The 22,437-nt window shown below is 40.0% G+C and overlaps 1 protein-coding gene across 6 annotated transcripts in view; it reads left to right on the top strand.

The window, feature by feature from the left end:
* Positions 1 to 11,573: 11,573 nt before the first annotated feature.
* Positions 11,574 to 22,437, top strand: part of LOC108712682 (histone-lysine N-methyltransferase NSD3-like) — a 67,874-nt gene continuing 57,010 nt past the window's right edge. For 2 of the 6 annotated variants that reach the window (XM_041588076.1, XM_041588071.1), the window contains exons 1-2: positions 11,574 to 12,196; positions 20,753 to 21,528. In XM_041588076.1, coding sequence (XP_041444010.1) covers positions 20,797 to 21,528 — 732 coding nt within the window. In that variant the 5' untranslated portion in view covers positions 11,574 to 12,196; positions 20,753 to 20,796. The other 4 variants (XM_041588077.1, XM_041588072.1, XM_041588073.1 and 1 more) reach the window with 4 other exon arrangements.

Raw genomic sequence — 22,437 nt, 5'->3', positions numbered from 1 at the left:
TCATAAAAGTACATACAATAGAAAAACTAATACCCACAGAAGTGTACTCGATGAAAGGAACAAAATCACAATGAGTAATCAAAAAAATTATTACAATAATACTAACTGTGTCACACAGCAGCCATAAATGGTTAAATTAACCCTTGCAGGGATTCTTCCAGAATGAATCTTACCCTATACAGGGAAAAGGGGAGGCTGACCCTGCTTTCAAATTATGCTGCCATTTGTAGTAATTATCTGTAAAAGAGAAAAATTTAAAATTTAAAATTTGAAAACTGACTACACTAAACAAAGTTAGATTACAACATGTTAAAATCCTCATTGAGTCCCTTCGGATCACGAGTTTGAAGAAGCCAAATCCAAAAACATTCTCTTTGGAGAAGTAACTTTTTGATATCCTGCCCATGTCTTGCGGTAACCTTTTCCAATATCTGCCATCTGACTTGTGACACTTGGTGACCATGGAAGAAAAAATGTTTAGCCAATAGTGTCTCTTTCTTTGTCTTGCACTTCTCTTTGACATCACTATTACTATCTGCTTTAAAATTTCGTATAACAGATTTGTGTTCATTTAAACAAATTTTTATCGGTCTAGTGGTTTGTCCTACATAGGACTTACCACACGGGCATTTAATACAGTATATGACATTCTGGCTGTCACATGTGGAAAAGAAGTTAACCTGATGTTTGGTACCCAATGATGGGTGCATTACCGCATCACCTGCAATAATCCCGTTACAATGACCACATTGCCTACAGGGAAATGTACCTTTGATATTAGTGGTTACATGCAAATCCCCTCTCCTAGTGGTGCGTGTTCTAATAATATCCCCAATATTTTTTCCCCGTCGATACGAAAATATGGGGGGAAGATTAAATATTTGTCCGAATTTAGGATCTGCTTGTAATACTCCCCAATATTTCAAAATGATTTTTTTGCACTTAGCAGAATTCGTATCGAAGGTGGAAATAAATGGGATCCGTGTATTAGCTGAACGTGTTGCTTTATTCTTTTGTAAGGTATCCTGTCTAGAAATTGTGGCAACGCTTTCTTTAATTGCCACAAGCTCCTTTCTGTTATAGCCTTTAGCAACAAATTTCTTAATGATCTTAGAGGACTCCTGTTCAAACAATTCATCATTTGACGTGATCCGTCTTACCCTTAGTAGCCCACTCTGGAATGAGGGAACTCAAGCAGCAAATACAGACGACAGAGGGGAGTTATCGTTCTACACTCGAGGCAAACGAAAGCAAACTGCAGGAATTAGAACAGGAGATGGCGCTATTACAACAAGAAATCCTGCAGGTAAAATTGCGCAAGTTCAAACGCGATACGCGAGACTACGAGCGTGGCGAAGTATACACCTGGAAGGAGATGAGAAAGGCATTCCGCAACTCCAGGAATTCAACGTACAGATCGGCCGGCAGCCATTCTCCTCATGCTGCAGGCGTATCCAAGTTAGACCACAGTTCTTCGGCATCGTCCCAACTTTCTTCTACTCCTTCCACTCCTTTTTTAGGCAAAGGCCAGACTGTGGAAAACGCAAGATCCGGAGGGGCCTTCGAAAAACCGGCTCCAAGTTGGCGGGGACGCAGACGTTTGCCGAATCAGAGGAGGTAAATATGGTGTTTAACCTCTCCTCATATGAACTGACTGAACTTGAACGTAAGACTTTGAATAAGGGTTTAAATTTTATCCCTGCACACACTGTGTCTCCTTTTTCTTTAACCATCGATGTGTTCAGGTTTATCAGAGCGCTTAAACTGAAGGTTTTCTTTGCAGATAAGCCACAAACTGTACATAGGGATAAAATGTTGCCAATTTTGAAATCTAAGCTTGCTACTAAAAGTAATTTTGTACCACCTGGGACTTTTCCTTCTATTGATATATTTGAGTCGATAGTGTTACAGGAGCTGGGAAAATTATCGTATAATCATAGGAGCACTACCCATAGCAATTTAAATAAGGCAGAGAGGGATTCTCTAAGGAACTTACAGGTTAACCCTTCCATTACCATCACTAAAGCTGATAAGGGTGGAGGAATAGTATTGTTGAATACTAGTGATTATGTAAGGGAAGCAGAGCGCCAACTTAATAATCATCTTCACTATAAAAAACTGACAGGCGACCCTACATTAAAATTTAAACAAACAGTGAATATCATGCTGAATGAGGCTACTCTCGAGGGTATAATCTCTGATGAAACTGCTAAACTGTTGCTAACCCAGTGTCCAAAAACACCGTACATTTACTTTTTGCCTAAAATACACAAAGATTTGGTGAACCCCCCAGGACGCCCTATTGTGTCTAATGTAGGGTCTGTTTGGCAACCTCTAGCTATTTTTGTTGATTCTTATTTACAGGAGGTGTTACCTCAGCTCAGTGCTTGCCTAATTGACACAGGTGATTTTCTAAACAGGTTGGAACGGATAGTAATGCCAACAGAACCATTCTTACTCTGTTCACTTGATGTTAAGGACCTTTATACATCAATTCCTCATAATGAAGGCATCGAATGTGCTCGGTCCTACTTGTCCCAAGGACCATTACCAACGTATATGATCAATTTTGTATGCACTCTACTCGATTGTGTATTGACTAACAACTATTTTGAGTTCAAGGGGGAGTATTATCTACAGACCCAAGGCTGCGCAATGGGTGCCAACATGGCACCGGCGTATGCCAACATCTTTATGGACCAATTTGAAAAAACCTTTATATTTTCCCATGGTGAGTTTTCAGTCCACATACACTCTTTCATGAGGTATGTGGACGATACGTTTTTTCTATGGACAAGCAGTTATGAAAATTTGATGGAGTTTGTTAACTATCTAAATAGTGTGCATAACTCTGTCAAATTTACTGTTGAGGCACACGCAACGGAATTACATTTCCTTGATGTAAACATTACAAGGCAGGGGAATAGATTTGTAACATCAGTTTTTACCAAACCAACTGATAAAAATAATTTGGTGCGTCCTTCCAGTCAACATCCACCAGGTGTATTTCATGGTCTCCCCAAAAGCCAGCTACTAAGGGTAAGACGGATCACGTCAAATGATGAATTGTTTGAACAGGAGTCCTCTAAGATCATTAAGAAATTTGTTGATAAAGGCTATAACAGAAAGGAGCTTGTGGCAATTAAAGAAAGCGTTGCCACAATTTCTAGACAGGATACCTTACAAAAGAATAAAGCAACACGTTCAGCTAATACACGGATCCCATTTATTTCCACCTTCGATACGAATTCTGCTAAGTGCAAAAAAATCATTTTGAAATATTGGGGAGTATTACAAGCAGATCCTAAATTCGGACAAATATTTAATCTTCCCCCCATATTTTCGTATCGACGGGGAAAAAATATTGGGGATATTATTAGAACACGCACCACTAGGAGAGGGGATTTGCATGTAACCACTAATATCAAAGGTACATTTCCCTGTAGGCAATGCGGTCATTGTAACGGGATTATTGCAGGTGATGCGGTAATGCACCCATCATTGGGTACCAAACATCAGGTTAACTGCTTTTCCACATGTGACAGCCAGAATGTCATATACTGTATTAAATGCCCGTGTGGTAAGTCCTATGTAGGACAAACCACTAGACCGATAAAAATTCGTTTAAATGAACACAAATCTGTTATACGAAATTTTAAAGCAGATAGTAATAGTGATGTCAAAGAGAAGGGCAAGACAAAGAAAGAGACACTATTGGCTAAACATTTTTTCTTCCATGGTCACCAAGTGTCACAAGTCAGATGGCAGATATTGGAAAAGGTTACCGCAAGGCATGGGCAGGATATCAAAAAGTTACTTCTCCAAAGAGAATGTTTTTGGATTTGGCTTCTTCAAACTCGTGATCCGAAGGGACTCAATGAGGATTTTAACATGTCATGCTTTTTGTAATCTAACTTTGTTTAGTTTAGTCAGTTTTCAAATTTTAAATTTTAAATTTTTCTCTTTTACAGATAATTACTACAAATGGCAGCATAATTTGAAAGCAGGGTCAGCCTCCCCTTTTCCCTGTATAGGGTAAGATTCATTCTGGAAGAATCCCTGCAAGGGTTAATTTAACCATTTATGGCTGCTGTGTGACACAGTTAGTATTATTGTAATAATTTTTTTGATTACTCATTGTGATTTTGTTCCTTTCATCGAGTACACTTCTATGGGTATTAGTTTTTCTATTGTATGTACTTTTATGACACTTTATGTATTGTACACTATCTATTGGATCATTTTAACTATATATGAGAAAGTTTTTTTAGATGTGTTTTTAACTTACATTGATTGGATAATTAATGATGACACGCTAATTGAACAATGCACTGCTCTATTTATTTGCACTCTGTATGTAGATCACGTATGCTTGACAAAGGGGTTTTACTCCCCGAAACGTTGCATCGCACTCCGCATTGAAATAAATTTTTGAAGATTTCTCACAGTCCTGTGTGCCGTTGGAATTCCTTTGCTGTACTCTGTTGTGGGGCTGCCGAACCTCTGCCAGTGAGCACCAGGCATATTGCTGTTATCTGTTGGGTGTGCGGGATCCTGCTTTGTTCCTAGCTGTTGAGTCAGGACAGCAAACGGGGACGCCCCTTCAGCTGGATCCATCTTGGCCTGGTTATACTGTCAAGACTCACCAGTATAATCCAGTCGTAGAAGGAGCTGGAGCAGAAGATAATGAACCCACAAGCACCTCACACAACCGCTACCCACCTGGAGTGGAACAGGGAGCAGGGTTGTGGAGAGTAGCCAGTGAGACGAAAAGCGAAGTACAAGGGATTAGGCAAAGTCGTAGTCAGGAGATCCAAGGTCAGAAGGCAGGCAGCAAGATTCGTAAACGATGAGACAGGCAAGAAGGTCGATACAGGCGGCAGTAATCAAATCCGGGTACAGGCAAGGGTCGATAATCAGGAATCCAAAAGTTCAAGACGCTAGGGTTTCAGTTCAAACAACCTAATAACCAGGCAATGCATCTGAGTCTGGTTTGGGTTTAAATACAGATACTTTGGCGCCAAACTGGCGTCACTGTGCTGACGTCGCGGAACTGACGCCAGCACATCCATCACAGGCGTTTCCGCCTACGTCCTTGCGCCCGCGACCGTCGCCAGCGTCCTTCGTCAGACGGCGACGCGCATTAGCGCGCCTGCGCCGAACAGGACGCACGCGTACATTCTCACAATATGATTGCATTGCCCGGTTTGATTTCAACCATATTATTACATTTGCAGATGATACAACTGTGATAGGATTATCTAGTGAAAATAATGAATCAGACTATTGAGAGGAGGTTGATCAGCTGGCAACCTAGTGTGTTGATAATAATGTGTCCCTTAATGTTGATAGAACAAAAGAGCTTATTTGTTGATTTTAGAAAAGTATGCCCAGTTCATAAGGCTGTTCATATAAATGTCTCCATTTTAGAGAATGTTAGGCACTTTTACAAATAAGTAAATGGTTAATTTGTTCCCTTGTCTGTCAGCCAATCATCTCTCAGAAGAGGCTTTTTAGTTCACGATCACCTGACCTCCTTGCCTGGGCTGCAGGTTTTTATAAGAGGGTTAGGCTGTGGAAATTGGCGTTCTGAGAAATCTAGTAATTCTGTAACTATTTAGTTAGAATTTGGCACAGTCGTGGGAAGCTTGACTCTAGTTTTCAGCAAGTTGCTGGTATTTGTGTTTTGTGAAGTTATTTTGATACCTGTTACCAGAGGCAAATATTCTTTTAAGGTACTTTGGTGTGAAAGCGGTGTGTGGGCAGAAGAGACTGGTTACTTACTTGCTATCTCTTACTAAGCAGTCCCTGTTGTACAGATGCATTTCACAGACTCTCAATTGTCCTGCGCAGCTACCTGCCATTGCTCTGGACTGAATGCATTGTCTGGTGGGGTACCTTCTAGTGATGTGCGGGTCAAGATTTCCCTCACTTACTAAGGTGTCCAAATCTATATTTCACTAAAAATAAAGACTTTTTTCCCAGTTACTTTCTATTTTCTAATATTGAAGTTTAAATATAAATTTTTAACCTTCTTATGTCTTCCTAAAAAAGATGGGGGGGGGTCAACAGCTTTGAAAACTGTTCTAAATTGATACATTAATTGATTTGTTATTATTTGTTATCTTGGGCCCTGCTGGGCTGAATCCCTGAGTTTCATTAAAGGCAGCTATTATAATTCATATAATAGTTGCTAATATTGCACATGTAATAGTGATGCACCAATTCTAATTCTGAACTGAATACATCAGCCCAGAAAAACTGACTTTTTTTATTGACCATTTTATATTCACAGTGCAAACTATACAAAGAAAGGATAGCATGTGGTGAACATTTTAAGGGTCAGAGCACTGAATGTAAGAACAAAAATAAGGTGGTAATGCAAAAAATTGCAATATGGACATACAAAAAATTTCCCGAGTAACAGATCAGCTTCCTACATTGTTTCTTCTATAACAGTGACCACTTTGGAAAAGATATTCCCAAAATCAACACCCACTATTTTTTATTTTATTTTTCAGTACAATTGTCTCATTTTAAAATAGTATATGAAAGACTGAGGAGGTGTCATTCCACCATTTTACACATAAGTATATAAACCACATAATAGCTATACCTGATCCAAGCTATCTGTTACAATCATACTTTAATCTATACAAATCTTGAAATAGGAACAATGTAATTAAAATTGTAAGTAATTAAAAGGAATAAAACAAAATGACAAAACTGTAAATGAGAAATCAAATCAAAAAGAAAAGAAAAAAGAGAGAAAAAAAGAAAAGGAGATTCCTCTCATAATACAGTCAAATTCTGTAAATCATTTGGAAAGAATATTTAGCTTTCTATTGGTTTTCTGACTTAGAGCTCCAATAGTTGAGAATAGACTTGCCAAGGACGCCATGTGTCATAAAATTGTTTATATTTCCCTAGAGATTGTGCTATTAATTTCTCATATAAGTATACCCTCATCAACCTTTCTTTTACTTTGTTAAAATGTAATAAGTTGGTCTTCCAGGCTGCTGCAATTGTTAGTTTTGTTGCAGTAAATACATACGTAATTAGGTGTAATTCAAATTTATTGATACCATCTATTGGTTTGTGCAATAGGGCATCCCATGGATTCTTGGATGGAGTCACCCCCAGTATGTTGTTTAACATAGCATATACTCTGCACCAAAGGTGTCTGACTTTGGGGCGGCTCCACCAAATATGAGTCATTGTGCCCGCTTCCTGATATCCTCTAAAGCCAGTGGTCCCCAACCAGTAACTCGCGAGCAACATGTTGCTCACCAACCCCATGGATGTTGCTCCCAGTGTCCTCAAAGCAGGTGCTTATTTTTTAATTCATGGCTTGGAGGCAAGATTTGGTTGCATAAAAACCAGGTGTACTACCAATCAGAGCCTCCTGTAGGCTCCAAATCCACATAGGGGCTACCAACAGCCAATAGCCCTTATTTGACATCCCCATGGACTTTTTCATGCTTGTGTTGCTCCCAAACTCTTTTTTACATTTAAATGTGGCTCACAAGTAAAAAAGGTTGGGAACCCCTGCACTACAGCAGTTAGCATTGGAAGGGACCCATTTTGCTATTCGTGCAGGGACTAAATACCATCTTGTTAGGATTTTAAATGAGGTTTCCTGAATATCCGAGCTTATAGAGCAATGGGCAATTCTAAGAAAAATGAAATTCCATTCCTCTTCCTCTAAAGTTAAATTAAGTTCCCTTTCCCAAGCTTTTACATATTTTAGGTCTTGGGAGGGGGGAAGTATTAGTCCATTTATTGTAAAAGGTGGATATTAGTTTCTTAGATTGGGGATATTTGATACAAAATAGTTTAAATTGGGTAGGGGCACTGTAAATTGTAATTTGTGAGATTGATTGGATACAATGTCTGATTTGAAGGTCGTGATAGTATTCTGTTTGTGGAAATTCATATTTCTCTCGTTGCATAGATACTTAAGTAAGTTTATAAATAGTTGTCAATCCCCGTTCTATCCAGAATTTGGTGTGGAACCTGGGGGGGAGGATGGGTAACCAAATAGGCTAATAGCGGGGGGGTGTTCAGATATGAGCCCTAATGGTCTTTTACAATGCTCCCAAACCCTAAGGGAAAGTGCAATAATGGGGTTCAATATTGGGGGGGGCAGACCCATGACTTGGGGCAGCTGGGAAATTGACAATATGTCTAGCCCCATGTCAGATTTCAAAATTGAATATAAAAATATCTATTTGCTCTTTTGAGAAATGGATTTCAGTGCAGAATTCTGCTGGAACAGCACTATTAACTGATTCATTTTGAAATTTTTTTTTCTCCCATGACAGTATCCCTTTAATAATCAGTCTTATATTGTGTAATGTATATTCTATGGGACACAGATCTTTACTGCTAAAGGGCTGTGGTTGCCTTGGGCTGGTGCAGAAGCCCAAAATATAATTTGCAATATTCTACACTATTTCTTTAGTTAAGCTTTAGTTCTCCTTTAAAGGAGAACTAAAGCCCCTTAAGGCAAAAGTCCCCACTGGCCCCCCTCCCTGCTTCCACTTTGCACAGTGTTACCCCTGAATTGTGTCCCCTCTTGAAATACTGACCACACATGCAGAGTCAGCACAGCGGAGCTCACGGGCGTCATCTTCCGGCACTTCGGTATTCTTTGTGGCTTCTTCCCTTCTGCAATTTCTGTAACTTTTGGCACATGCGCAGTTGTATTAAATGCTCCAGCTGCGCATTTGCCAATACGGCGCTCACCTAACAAACTAACGAAGAATACCAAAGCGACAAAGATGGCGTCTGTTAGCTCTGCTGCGCTGGCTCATGCATGTGCGATCAGTATTTCAAGAGGGGACACAATTCAGGGGTAACACTGTGCAGGGGGGAAGACAGGGAGGAGGGCCAGTGGGAACTTTTGCCTAAAGGGGGGTTTAGTTCTCCTTTAAAGGACAATTCACCTTCATTAGCAAAACTGCAATAACACATAAAAACCACAGAAATGTGTTAAAACTTTCAAAACCTCAGGCCCGGATTTATGGCGAGACCACAAAGGTCCGGGCCTAGGGTGGCAAATTATTAGGGGCGGCATGCCGCCCGGCCGCTTGCGACACGCAGCTCCCCTGTGCTCCGGCGTGTGCGCTGACGGGGGGGATGCTAGGACCATGTGGTCTAGCCACGGACGGGGGCAGCGTAGGGGCCCTACATAACCTGCCAAATTTTGGAAAAGGAACATGGTAATTAGGGAGTGTGGTCACAAAATTTGCCTTGCTCCAAATCTATTTGTCTCTCTTTCTATTTCCAAAATGGGGGAGGTATGCTGTAGTTAGGGTTGCCACCTGGCCAGTATTTTAATGGCCTGACAGGTAAAAATTATGGTTGGTCCCAATGTTATTAATAGGGTAAAAAGATAAATATATAGGAATGCCGGTATTTTTTTCCAGAAAAGGTGGCAATCCTAGCTGTAGTCCTGTTTACTTGATACAAGCAAGCAGTGTCGGACTGGGACACCAGGGGCCCACCCAAAAACCTTAGACCATTGGCCCACTAAGAAAATTTAGGCCAGGGGCCCACTCTCAGTACTATTATTCTTCCTCTCTCAACCTCTATTCTCCTAGTTGTTATGTTTTTTTTTTAAAACATTTTTTTATTCGAGCAACATTCAGATACAATTACATCCATCTCAAGGTAGTGACACATAGTTCCTGTACAACTCGGTACACTGTATCAGTCAGGAGTATATGGCAACAATAATACAAGGTAAGATAATCATACATAGGTCACATAAGGTATAGACAGAATACCGTTAATTTAATTGGATGCATAAATCGAGTCACCAGTCAGTCTCGCATGTAACGAGATGGAGATCCAAAATAAATTGTTAAATAGCAAGAATGGTCAGTATGTTGCGGTGTAAACTTAACAACATAAGTAACATGTTAACTGTCGTGTTTGTCAGCCTCTAACCCATATCACAGTGATAACCCGTCCATTTTCTCTTTGCTTGTTCGCTGGTTACATTATGTCTCTGCCGCTGCCGTGCCGGAGGTTACAGCTACATTGTGCATACGTTCAGTCATAAGTTAATAGGGGGATCCCCACATACAAGTCTCGTAACATACCACTCATTATGTTGAAAACATTCATGCAACTTCACCTTCATCGTGTGTGGTATAATCTCAATAAACGACTCCCAAATATCAAAAAACCTTTGAATTATTGAGTTTTTATTTAAAGATGTTTCTATCCAGTCCATGTAAAAAACTCGAACCAGTTTCTCCAGGAAGAGTTTGATAGTGGGAGGGGTGTTGGATATCCAGACTTGCAATATAGTTTTTTTCGCCACTGCTGATATAATCAGTAGGAGCCTTCTAGCCCCCCTCGAAATTTTGGTATGAATGTGTGGGGTGACGCCCCAGAGCGCCCACGATGCTGAGAGTGGAATATAGTTGACCAAGTGTTTTGTTGCAAAATCACGTATCTGACTCCAGAATCCCCTGATGAACGGGCAGGCCCATAGACAGTGCATAAGATTAGCTGCGGCTTGACCACATTTCGTAGTTGTTATGTTTTGGGTAGCCGAGGATGAGTAGAGAATAACAGTGCTTTATTAGCAGACTTCTGCAGCCATTACACAACAGTAACTTTCACTTTTAAGCTGACAGGAAGTATGCACAGTATAAGTCTGAGCACATCTACAGGCCATTTGTATAAACACCACACTAGTCTCTTTAGTTATACATCCTATAACGTATTATTCCATCTATTTAACCTCTTTGTTCTCATAGAAATAGGGAATGGCCATGAAATAGGCCAAATGTTTAGCAGCACAAGGGCCCACTGACACCTGGGTCCACCGGTAGTTTTCCTGGTGTCCCGGCGGGCCAGTCCGACACTGCAAGCAAGGCTGCTCCTACCATGAGGCAAGGTGAGAAACTCACCTCAGGCAACAGACCTCAAGTTACCAGGGGTGGCAAAAAAGCCGCTCCTTGTAATTTTAGAAGCCAAAATTCAGATTTTTAAATTGGAGTTTTGCCTCTGCTAGTGCAGAGAGTGCAATTGTGCTCTCTGCACTAGCAATGCAACCCCCCCCCCACACCAGCAATTGAAATGGTATTCAACAGGTGCGAGGGGGTGGCATCAGAAAGGCCGTCTCAGGGCGGCAAGGAGCACCGAAATGCCCCTGGTTACAAGTCTCACAGCATTGGTTGCCTCTCGCCAGAATGACTTGTGACTTCACTCCTACATTATATATAGTGCAAATGCCTGGATACGAGAGGACTTGTGAGCACTGGTATCAATAATGTCAGGATTTGGGGCTGCCACTATGTCTGTCATGAAATATTAGGGGCCAGAATATATATATCAAATATTGTGCAGCTTTTTCCCTCCTCCAGGCTTAGTTGACTGGGAGTGGTATTTGGGGTGCAACTGCAACCACAAAAACCGAAATTGTCAAACGTTACGTCATATCCTATTGGTGCTTTATGAACAGTATAATAATAATAATATAGCAAAACAATATATAATTCTGCTCTTCCTTCAGATGGAGCGCAGACACCACACGGTAAAAAGCCAACACAAGACGAACAAACTTCTTTCTTGCTAAACTTTATTGGCAAAGCAAAAGGAGCGCAGTCACTGAAACTACAAGTCCCAGTTCCCTGCGCGCCCTCCCGACCAATCCGAGTTCAGGAGAATTTATTTTGGCGCTACAGGGCCGCGCGGGCGGCTTTTGTGGGACGAAGAAGCGGGTGGCGGTAACCCGCAGTCACAAACACATTTTATTTGGGGGAACAAAATTATCCAGACCAGAGCCCCGATTCCCGCAGTGGAAAGCACCAACCCCCCGGAAATACCTCCCCCCGGTGGCCTGAGACAATACAACACCCGGATATCGAATTATTAGCGCCCCACAGTCAGGCCCTGGGGCCCCGTAACACTGACTGGCGCGTAGGGCCCCTCAGCAGCCGGATATTTTCCACCACCAGAGGAACAGAACAGCCCGGCAGCCATTTTCTTTCTCGAAGCCCGAAAACCTCTGGATATTTCCCCCGCACGCCCGGATTCCAGGTCCTGCAGGGGAGGGGCGCCGGATATTACGTCACACACCCGATTTTTTTTGTAGGCACCCCTCCCCCCTCGTCTCACCCGCGGGTTCCTGTCGCTAAGGCCGAGACACCCTGATCTAGAATGGAACAAACTGAAGGTGACACCCGAGGGTGTTATTATAAGAGGGGGCTGGGTCTGTGGCACCGCTGGCACCAGGGCTTTGGGCAGGGGTTGGCATTGCTACCGCTCTCCAGATGCTAAAACTACATCTCCCAGCATTCCTGGCTGAGTGGGGAGATAAGGAAGACTGCAGCTCCTGACAGCTGGAGGGAGACAGGTTTGGCATCAGTGGGATGCGCTGTACAACTCCTGTACTTACTACTGAGGGTAGATAGGTGTAGGGACCTGGTACCTGACATCCATTGCTAAGGTGCCTATATGACCCGAAGGCTATCAGCTCATTGTTGTCAATGATTGAGGGGGTTACAGTTCTTTAGCCAAGGGAATGAGGAAGGTACTATGTATTACTATAAGGCATAGGGAGTTACTATACACTGGGATCTGGGATAAGTAGTTACTATACACTGGGATAAGGCATGGGTAGTTATAGGGTACTAGTACAAGGGATGGGAAGTTATAGTCATAGTGTACTAGTGCAAGGGGTGGGGAGTTACAATGTAGTGGTACAATTGATGGGGAATTACAATGTATTGGTACAATGGTTGGATGATTACAATGCACTGGTACTATGGGGAATTACAATGTACTGGTACAAGGGTTGCATAATTACAATGTACTGGTACTATGGGGAATTACAATGTACTGGTACAAGGGTTGCATGATTACAATGTACTGGTACTATGGGAAATTACAATGTATTGGAGCAAGGGTTGGATGATTACAATGTACTGGTACTATGGGGAATTACATTGTGGGGAATTACAATGCAGTGATGATCGTTAATTGTTTAGTAATTTGTCGTTTTTTAATTTGGGGGTTTCCAGATAATGGATCTTTCTGTAATTTGGATCTTAATACACAAAGTCTACTAGATAATCATGTAATTAATTAAGCAATTTGCTTGAATATAACTGAAGCTTTATAGTATTATGATATGGAGACTCTTGAAGTTTTCTGTGCGTTAAAGGGGTAGTTCACCTTCAAACAACTAGCTTGTTTCAGACAGATCATCAGAAATAATGACTTTTTCCAATGATTTTCTATGTGTTACCATTTTTCTATTATTGAAGTATAAAGTGTAATTTTCACCTTCTGAAGCAGCCCTGTGAGGGGGGTCGCCGACCCTGTAAACTGTTCTAAATGGATACATTAAGTTGATCAATTTGTTATCTTTGTCCCTGCTGAGCAGAATCTCTGGATTTCATACCAGGCAACTGTTAGAATAGATACAATAGTTGCTAATACTCCAGAAATGCTGTTGAGGAATGAATCAACTAAATGTTGCAAAATTGTAGCGCCTGAATTATTGAGCTGCCAGAATCAAACACCAGAGACAGGGACATTCAACTTTAAGCTTAGATTTTGGAAAAACCGTAAAAAATGGTAAGTCATTGAAAAAAGTCTTTATTTCTGGGGAACAATCTAAAAACAACTGAATTGAAAAAAGTGTTTGGAAGGTGAACAACCCCTTCAATGACTCTTTATTTACTTTGTTACCATTTGATTTCTGATGCTCTGATGCTTACTTTCCCTAGCACTTTTAACATTTTTATGCAGTGACTAACTGCATGTTGCTTCTAGCCTAGCTGCATTAAAGTATGCAACAGGCAGACGATATCTGTGATTACACCATACCGACAACAACATTTACTAGAATGTGTTTGCCTTTAAAGGAACAGGAACACCAAAAAATGTATTAAAATATAACGTAGTATTTCCCTGCACTTTTAAAACTGGTGTGTTTGCTTCAGAAACACTACTATAATTAATATAAACATGCTGCTATGTAGTCTTGGGGACAGCCATTCAAGGCTCAGGTTACATAGCAGATAACAGATGCACGCTGTAGAACACCATTGTATTCTATTACAGAGTTTATCTGTTTTCTGCTAAGTAACCTGTGCATTTTCTCCTTTTTCAGCCTAAATGGCAACCCCCATGGATACACAACAGCTTATTCATATAAATTACAGTATTGCAGTCCTTATAAAACAAACACATAACTTTTACCAGGGCAACAGTACTTTATGTTTTAATTACTTTAAAATTTTATTTTTTGGGTATTACTGTTCCTTTAAGGCAATGGTTATCAAACAGGGGGCTGTCTTTCCCCCTTGGGTGACTCAGAGCCCTGGTTGGGGGCCCCTCCTAGAGGCCTATTACCGACAGATAAATCTCAGTCTTTTGACTCCTAGGCCAACTAGAACTGCGCCTTACCACCCAACCCACTTACAACTCATGCGTTGAAGGGAGTCGCATTGGGGAATTGATTTGCCAACAATTTGAATCTCCTTCCCAGTACAAAGTCCAGCCTCTTTCTTTCTATCTATGCGTCCTGCATACCACCCCAAATAATTTGCCATGTTAGGCCTGGAGTTTGTGGCCTGCCCACACATCCATGCCTTGGAGAATATCTATTTGCTCTTCTAGATATTCCTGGAAGACCGCTGTGGAGGCCAGAAAGCAAGATTTGGGGCTTCTTTGATGTTCGATACGTTCCTTAAATTCTGACTGAATGTGTGATTAAAATGTTTTCATATGTTTACATTGTGGTTATAAATGAAGGGAGGGCCTCGAAGCAAATAAGACTGGCAACCACTGCTTTAGGCATGACAACCAAAAATGAAAGCAAATGTAACTCAAAGCAAAATTCCAGTATACCTTCCTTAAAGGAGAACTAAAGCTTAAAGGCATACTGTCATGGTAAAACATGTTTTTTTTCAAAACACATTAATTAATAGTGCTGATCCAGCAGAATTCTGCACTGAAATCCATTTTTCAAAAGAGCAAACAGAAACCAGTGCAACAAGCATCAGAATTTAATAATCAGCCCTGCAGCATCAGCTAATATTAAAGCCAAAACTCATTTTCTGCTTGATACAACCAATAAACTTAGCTTCTCAACAGCTGCTCAGAGTCCACTGAGCATGTGAGACACTTTCCAAGATGGTGACCTCCTGGGACAAGTCCTGGATCATTGCTGCTATTGAGAAGCTGACATTTTATGCTGGTGCAATAAGTTTAGTATACTGTATAAATTATGCCATTTTTAGCCACATTAAGTTTTAGAGGTTAGTTCTCCTTTAAAATGTTCAGTAGTTGTTTGTAAAAGTGACTGTTTTGGAAAACAGTATCAGTCTGTCTCTTGCTATTCTCTTGCTAGCTCTCATTTATGAATGAATGTAGCAAAAGCCAGCAGTTAGCTCCGGCTCTTTGGCCAGACAAATGCTGATTTTAATACATTGTTTAAAAAGTCTAGAATTAGAATTACAGAAAGGGACAGACATATACTTGCATTTGTTGCAGTCACATTTATGAATAACTGGATATTTGCATTTATAGTCTATTGGAAAGTTGCATAGAATTACATTTCTTTCAATAGGCAAACTTTTGTATTTGAGTTTTCTTCACCTTTAAGATGGGAAGCGTACACTTAGAGGTATCCAAACTGTGGGACATCTTTCCCACAGGAGTCCAAAGGAATGTGTAGGATTGATGATTGCTCAGTTGGTATAATGGATACTTCTCTGCCTGGTTCAGGGCAGCTTTTATAATAAGACAAGTTTTAAACTGTCTCCAATGGCGTTTGCTAATTCATGTGACTAAAATAGTCCAGACAGTCTATAGAGAAAGAAAAGTTGTAAATAATGTTTTTTTTACTTTATACAAAACACAACTATACAGTGGCAACCCCCCCCCCATAAAAAAACCTGTTTTTGTGTCAGTCATCATAATAAATAATTATCATTAAAATAATTATAATAAATATAATAAATAATTTATCATTAATAAAGATGTGAGCAACCAATGAGAACAACATACCAAATGTAATCATCTTTATGATAAAAGACAAGGGATCCTAAAAATACTGGATGGGCATGAAATTCATAGGCACCCCTTTCCCCCCCAGTGAGCAAAAAAATCAATTTATTTGCTACCAGCTGGGTGCCTCTGCTTTAAAGGGGTGGTTCACCTTTAAATTAGCATTTAATCTGAGAGAGTGATATACTGAGACAATTTGCAATTGGTTTTCATTATTTATTATGTCTGTTTGAGTTGTTTAGCTTTTTATTCAGCAGCTCTCCAGTTTGCAGTTTCAGCAATCTGGTTGCTAGGGTCCAAATTCCCCTAGCAACTATACTTTGATTTGAATGAGAGACTGGAATATGAATAGGAGAGGCCTGAATAGAAAGAGGAGTAATAAAAAGTGGCAATACATTTGTAGCCTTACAGAGCATTTGTTTTTTAGATGGTGTCAGTGATCCTCATTGGAGAGTTGGAAAGAGTCACAAGAAGAAAGCTAATAATTCAAAAACTATAAAGAAAAGATAAAATGAAGACTATTTGAAAAGTTGCTTAGCGTTAACCATTGTTTAACATGCTAAAAGTTAATATAAAAGTAAACCAGAGATAAGAAAGGAATGCTATCACAGCATTGTTGTTTGCTGGGCCCCTGAGATTGCTATAGGTCTGGGAGTTGTTCCACTGTATCCAGATTACATTGGCACGAGTGTTCCTAAGGGTAAGGGCACGACCTGCCCGAAGTTTCCTCGTGAGGCAACTTCTGAATACGAAGCGCTGCGTGTGCCATGCCGTAGGCGATTTTTCATCATAGCCGGCGGAAGACAGGGGGAAGCCGTTCTGGGAGATTAGTCGCCCCAAAGAAGAGGCGATTAGTCGCCAGGGGACTAAATCTCCCCAAATCGCCAGGTGTGCCCTTACCCTAAAAGGCCATTTTTTTTATTTAGACATGGAAAAACCACTTTAAACGGGTTGTTCACCTTCCAAACATTTATTTCAGTTCAGTTGTTTTCAGACTTTTTTCAATTGCTTTCTATCTTTTATTTTTTACCAAAATTTAAAGGGGTTGTTCACCTTCCAAACACTTTTATAGTTGAGTTGTTTTCAGATTGCTTGCAATCAACAAAGACTTTTTTCATTTGTTTTCCATCTTTTATTTTTTACCGGTTTCCCCAAAATGTGAGTTTAAATTTTAGTGCTCCTGTATCTGGTGTTTCAGTCTGGCAGCTCAGTGATTTACAGTTTGCTACATTTAGTTGATACAATTAGTTGATACATTTCTCAGCAGTATCTTTTGGATATTAGCAATTATTGTATCAAATCTAACAGCTGCCTTTAATGAAACTCAGGGATTCTGCTCAACAGGCACAAAGATAACAAATGTATGAACTAAATGTATCAATTTAGAACAGTTTTAGGGAAAAAAGATAAATATATATAGGAAGGCCGGCATTTTTTTCCAGAAAAGGTGGCAACCCTAGATACATGTCATATTCCAAAAGCTTTTGGTAACTCTTAACTTGTTCCATAGTATGGTTGAGAAGATGAGCTCAGCAGTTTGAGGGGTTGAACATGTTTCAGAGTATAAGGGACGATGGCTTACAGTCATTGTGTATATAATGATAATAAAATCCCTAAGCAGTCATTTCAGTTATTATCCAAAGAGCTCATGTTCCTTTTTAAAAGTGTATGTTAAACAGGCGTTTCTATATCTTCATTAAAGCTCCATGATACATTGAATAATCTGGAACAGCATTGTGCAACTGCCGGTTTGTGGGATACATGTTTTCCAAGAGATTTTGGTGACTCTTAACCGGCCCAAGGCTTCCAAAACCCTGGTTGACGTTATTATTGGTGGAGAATCCTTTTATGTAGGAAAGGGTGTCTCTGAAGTGGGGTATCTTTCAACTGCAGTGCTGCGCCTCACCCTGTCTTTATCAGCAAACACTGGTGGATTCCTTCTACTGTATTTCGAACATGTGCTGATAAACTCACACTGCAGGCACGTCCTAATCTTGTTCCCACACCAATTCAAGGGAAGGTCAGCAGAAACTGTAGCAGGCAAAATTGTATTTAAACAGCTTCCCAAGCAGCCTTCACCTTAACACGAGAAGATTGTGATGCTGCATTAAAGGATAAGTAAACCTTAAACATAAGTGAATGTAAAATTAGAGTGCTATAATCCACTAATAGCTGGTTGCTGATTACAAATATGTCTCCCAGCCAATATACAAATGTCTGGACGACCTGGGTACTTTTTAAAACAACTTCAGATTATACCCGAATTTTACCCACTTAATTCCTCAAGAGGAAGCCCCCTGATGACCATATCACCAACCAGTTAATGATATAATTTGGAGGGAAGTATTAAACCCATATGCAATAAAGAGAAGATCGCTAGGCAAATACATATTAATAGGTTGTGTTGCCCTGATCTACCCCTACCCATTCTCTCTTCCTGGGATGACCCTAGACAAAATTTAACAACTGCTCAATTAGGCAATATCTTTATTGTTCATGTTATTATACAAGTTCTCATGCAAATAATGATTGTGATGAATGATATATCGCTTAGTGATCAATGTCAGGGTGAACCCATTGTTGTTCTTATTTTATTCTTCTTGTACAATGATTTTGTTTTATCTGGAAAAAAAAAAGAAAACCAAATAACGAATAAGTAAAAAAAAAAAAAAAGTAGAGTGCTATTCAAAGCATTTTACAATGTACATTAATTATTTATTTTTTAAAGGAAAACTGTACCTTTAAAATGAATACTTAAGCAACAGATTTATATCAAATTAAGTGGCATATTAAAGAATCTTACCAAACTGGAATATATATTTAAGTAAATATTGCCTTGAACCACCATTGTGTGCTGCCTCAGAGATCACCTGACCAGAAATACTACAACTCTAACTGTAACAGGAAGAAGTGTGGAAGCAAAAGACAGAACTCTGTCTGTTAATTGGCTCATGTTACCTAACAAGTATAGTTTGTTTGGTATGTTTTTGTGCACTGTGAATCCTACGATCCCAGGGGGCTGTCCTTATTTTTTAAAATGCCAATTTTCTATTTATGATTACCCAATGGCCCATACTACTAAAAAAATATAATATTATGAAAATGGTTTATTTGCATGAAGCTGGTTTTTACATATTAGCTGTTTTAAGAAATATATCTTTATAGAGACCTACATTGTTTGAGGGGTATAGTTTTCCTTTAATTCCAAGATATTAAAGGTTACATGTACTGTTAACATGAATTAAGTTTATTATAACAGGGCCACCTGCTGGCCAGTTTCCAACCAGTCTGACCACCAATAGTCAAGGAAGTTGTCAGCTGTGATGTATTTCAGGTTAGGAAAGATTAGAGAAAGGTTTCTAATTTTTATCCTAAGCAGAAGAACATCAGAGCAGCCTCTTCTCCTGACAACTTTCTTGACCATTGGTGATCAGAGTAGTTGGAAAATGACCAGCAGGTGGCCCTGCTGTAACAATAATCATTCATATTAACAGCACATGTATCCCTTAATATCTTACATTTATGTAACTCACAATGCAGTAATGTGACATTTGATATTGTTGCCTGTTGGTTCCTGTTCTGGAATGCGCAGTACCCTTTTTGCCTTCTGTTAGTGGATAATATTGGCTGAACAAATACATGTTGATAATTGCTTAAACTGCATAAAGTATGGCAGACTGGCATGATCGCCTCCTGCACTGCAGAGATTGTACGGATAAGATTAATGCCTGTGAATGAGACACTCACTCCACAGAAGGATTCACTAATTCATTGCTTCAACTTTGTCAGGGGAATTCTTATTTCATACGGTAGCTGGCAGCGGGCCATACTGGCATTCTATCTCTCATGCAGGAAGTAACCATGTGATGCTAATACATCCGTGTACGTTTTGTTCCTTTATTTGTAGAACTGTCTTGTACCCTTCTCTCTGTTTCTGCTGTATGTAGGGCAGTGAACATGCCATTTAAAGAAGAAGTAAAGCTTAACAAAAGAAATAGGCTAGAAATGTTGTACATTATGTTTTGGGATTCTGTACCAGCCCAAGGCAACAACCGTTTAGCAGTAAAGATCTGTGTCTCCAAAGTTGCCCCAGTAGCACCCCATCTTCTTTTCTGCTGATTCACTGTACATGCTCTGTGCTGTTGTCACTTATAGAGCTTAGGGACTGACTCACAATACACAGTACGCATAGAATAGAAATGTCACAATATAAGGCTGATTAGTAATTAATACAGATAATTACTACATGGCAGCACATAAACTAGTACAACTAGCATCAGAATTTAATAATCAGCCCTGTAACATCAGCTTATATGACAGGCAAACCTCATTTTCTGTTTGATAATTTTTGACGACCCCTAAGCTTAGCTTTTTAACAGCTGCTCAGAGCCCACTGAGGATGTGAGTGTCGCAGACACTTTCCAAGATGGTGACCCCCTGTGACAAGTTTGAAGTCCTGGACCATTGCTGCAATTGACAAGCTACAACGTTAGGCTGGTGCAATAACTTCATTATATGAAATATGACAATTTAAGCCATAATCATTTTTAGGGTTTAGTTATCCTTTAATCAAACTTATAAACCAGTATTTATGATTCAGTGTAAGCTGTGATGAATTTCAATGCTGTTGCTTTCTGTAACACCGAATGAGATGTCTATGGCTAAATTAGAATGTCATGAAACGTTGCTAAACTGTATCCTCTCTTCTTAGGCCCTATGAGAGAAAGGGAAAGCTGATGATGCCTGAGCACGACAATGGATTTCTCCTTCTCTTTCATGCAAGGGATCATGGGAAACACAATCCAGCAACCACCTCAACTCATCGACTCTGCCAACAACCGGCAGGATGATGCCAACAGCAGTGACCAGGCTGATGAGGGTGGGGGCACACCCTACGATTCTGGCCTGCAGCCAGACTTCCAGTACCCAACCCCCACCACTGAGGATTTGCCTCCTCTTACTAATGGCTACCAGCCTTCACTGGGATATGAGCCACAAGGCAAATACCAGACATATTCTCAATATCCCAATGGCTCAGCCAATGGATACAGTACCAGGAACTATACTGCTCTGGAGTATTATCATCTGGAGACTGCAGCTTTACGGCCTATTGAAGGGATGAGTAAAGCATCTCCTCCTCAGCCCACTTCCCCTCCCAAGCTTCTCCAAGCTCCCCCATCTTCCACTACCACCCCTCAGAAGAAGACAGGCTCCCCTGAAATTAAGTTGCGAATCACTAAGACTATTCAAAATGGTCGTGAGATGTTTGAGTCTTCACTGTGTGGAGAACTCCTTCATGAATTTCAGGCTAGTGAGATGACCAGGAAGAAACATGAACGGAGGAAAGAAAGGCGGGAGAAAAGAAAAAAGACCCGGCATCATCATCACCATCACCACCATCATCACCACCACAGCGAAGAGGTGAAGTCCGAAGAGCAACAGCCAACCAAGATAAAGAAACTGGAGCCTCCTCCAGAGGAGGAGCATGTAAGTGTTAAATTACATATATATGTGTGTGTGTTTATATCTAAAAAAGTCAAAGGAGTATCCACACTCAAAAGCCAAAAATTTGTATAATTCGGGGTGCACAGTTGTGACTTCTATATACACAAATCTTATATATATATATATATATATATATAAGTCCAAACTCTGGTGCACACATAACAAATGCTTCTGCCTAGGTGCTGGTTATAGTAAATCATAGATAAAGCAAAAAACCGCACTCACAGGACTTTTAAAGGTGCAAAATCAAAAAATGATATTTATTTCAACGTTTCGGCTAATCACTTAAGCCGTCATCAGGAAGTCCTTCCTGTGATTAAGTGATTTGCCGAAACGTTGAAATAAATATCATTTTTGATTTTGCACCTTTAAAAGTCCTGTGAGTGCGTTTTTTTGCTATATATATATATATATATATATATATATATATATATATATATATATAAAGACGTCTGGAAGCCGGCACAACTCGTATATCACTCGTCACTGATGCCTGGGTGCAATAAGCCCAAAGTTTTAAGTAGAAAAAAAGAAGCTTGCACTCTCAGGTCTTAGCAAAATGTGTAAAGGTGTTTATTAGAAAACAAAAATGACTAACTTTCGGCTAACACTCAAGCCCTTCTCAAAGTGCAAACACAAACAAACACCAACTTTTTAAACACCCAGTGGTGGGAAAATACAGGTAGTGACATCACAGTGACGTGTGTGTGGAGAAATAAACATAAAACAATAAAGAAAGCAAAAAAAAAAAACAAAAAAGGATACTATGTACAAATGTATGCTCGCAACATACATACACAATAGCATGTAAATTTATGGAGATGCATTAAGGGTTAAATTATATAAATGAGTAATTAAGAATTCCCTTTGACATCCACATTAGCGTGACAC

Source organism: Xenopus laevis, chromosome 3S (genome assembly GCF_017654675.1).
Source record: "Xenopus laevis strain J_2021 chromosome 3S, Xenopus_laevis_v10.1, whole genome shotgun sequence".
Taxonomy (NCBI): domain Eukaryota; kingdom Metazoa; phylum Chordata; class Amphibia; order Anura; family Pipidae; genus Xenopus; species Xenopus laevis.
This window is presented reverse-complemented; position numbering and strand designations above follow the sequence as displayed.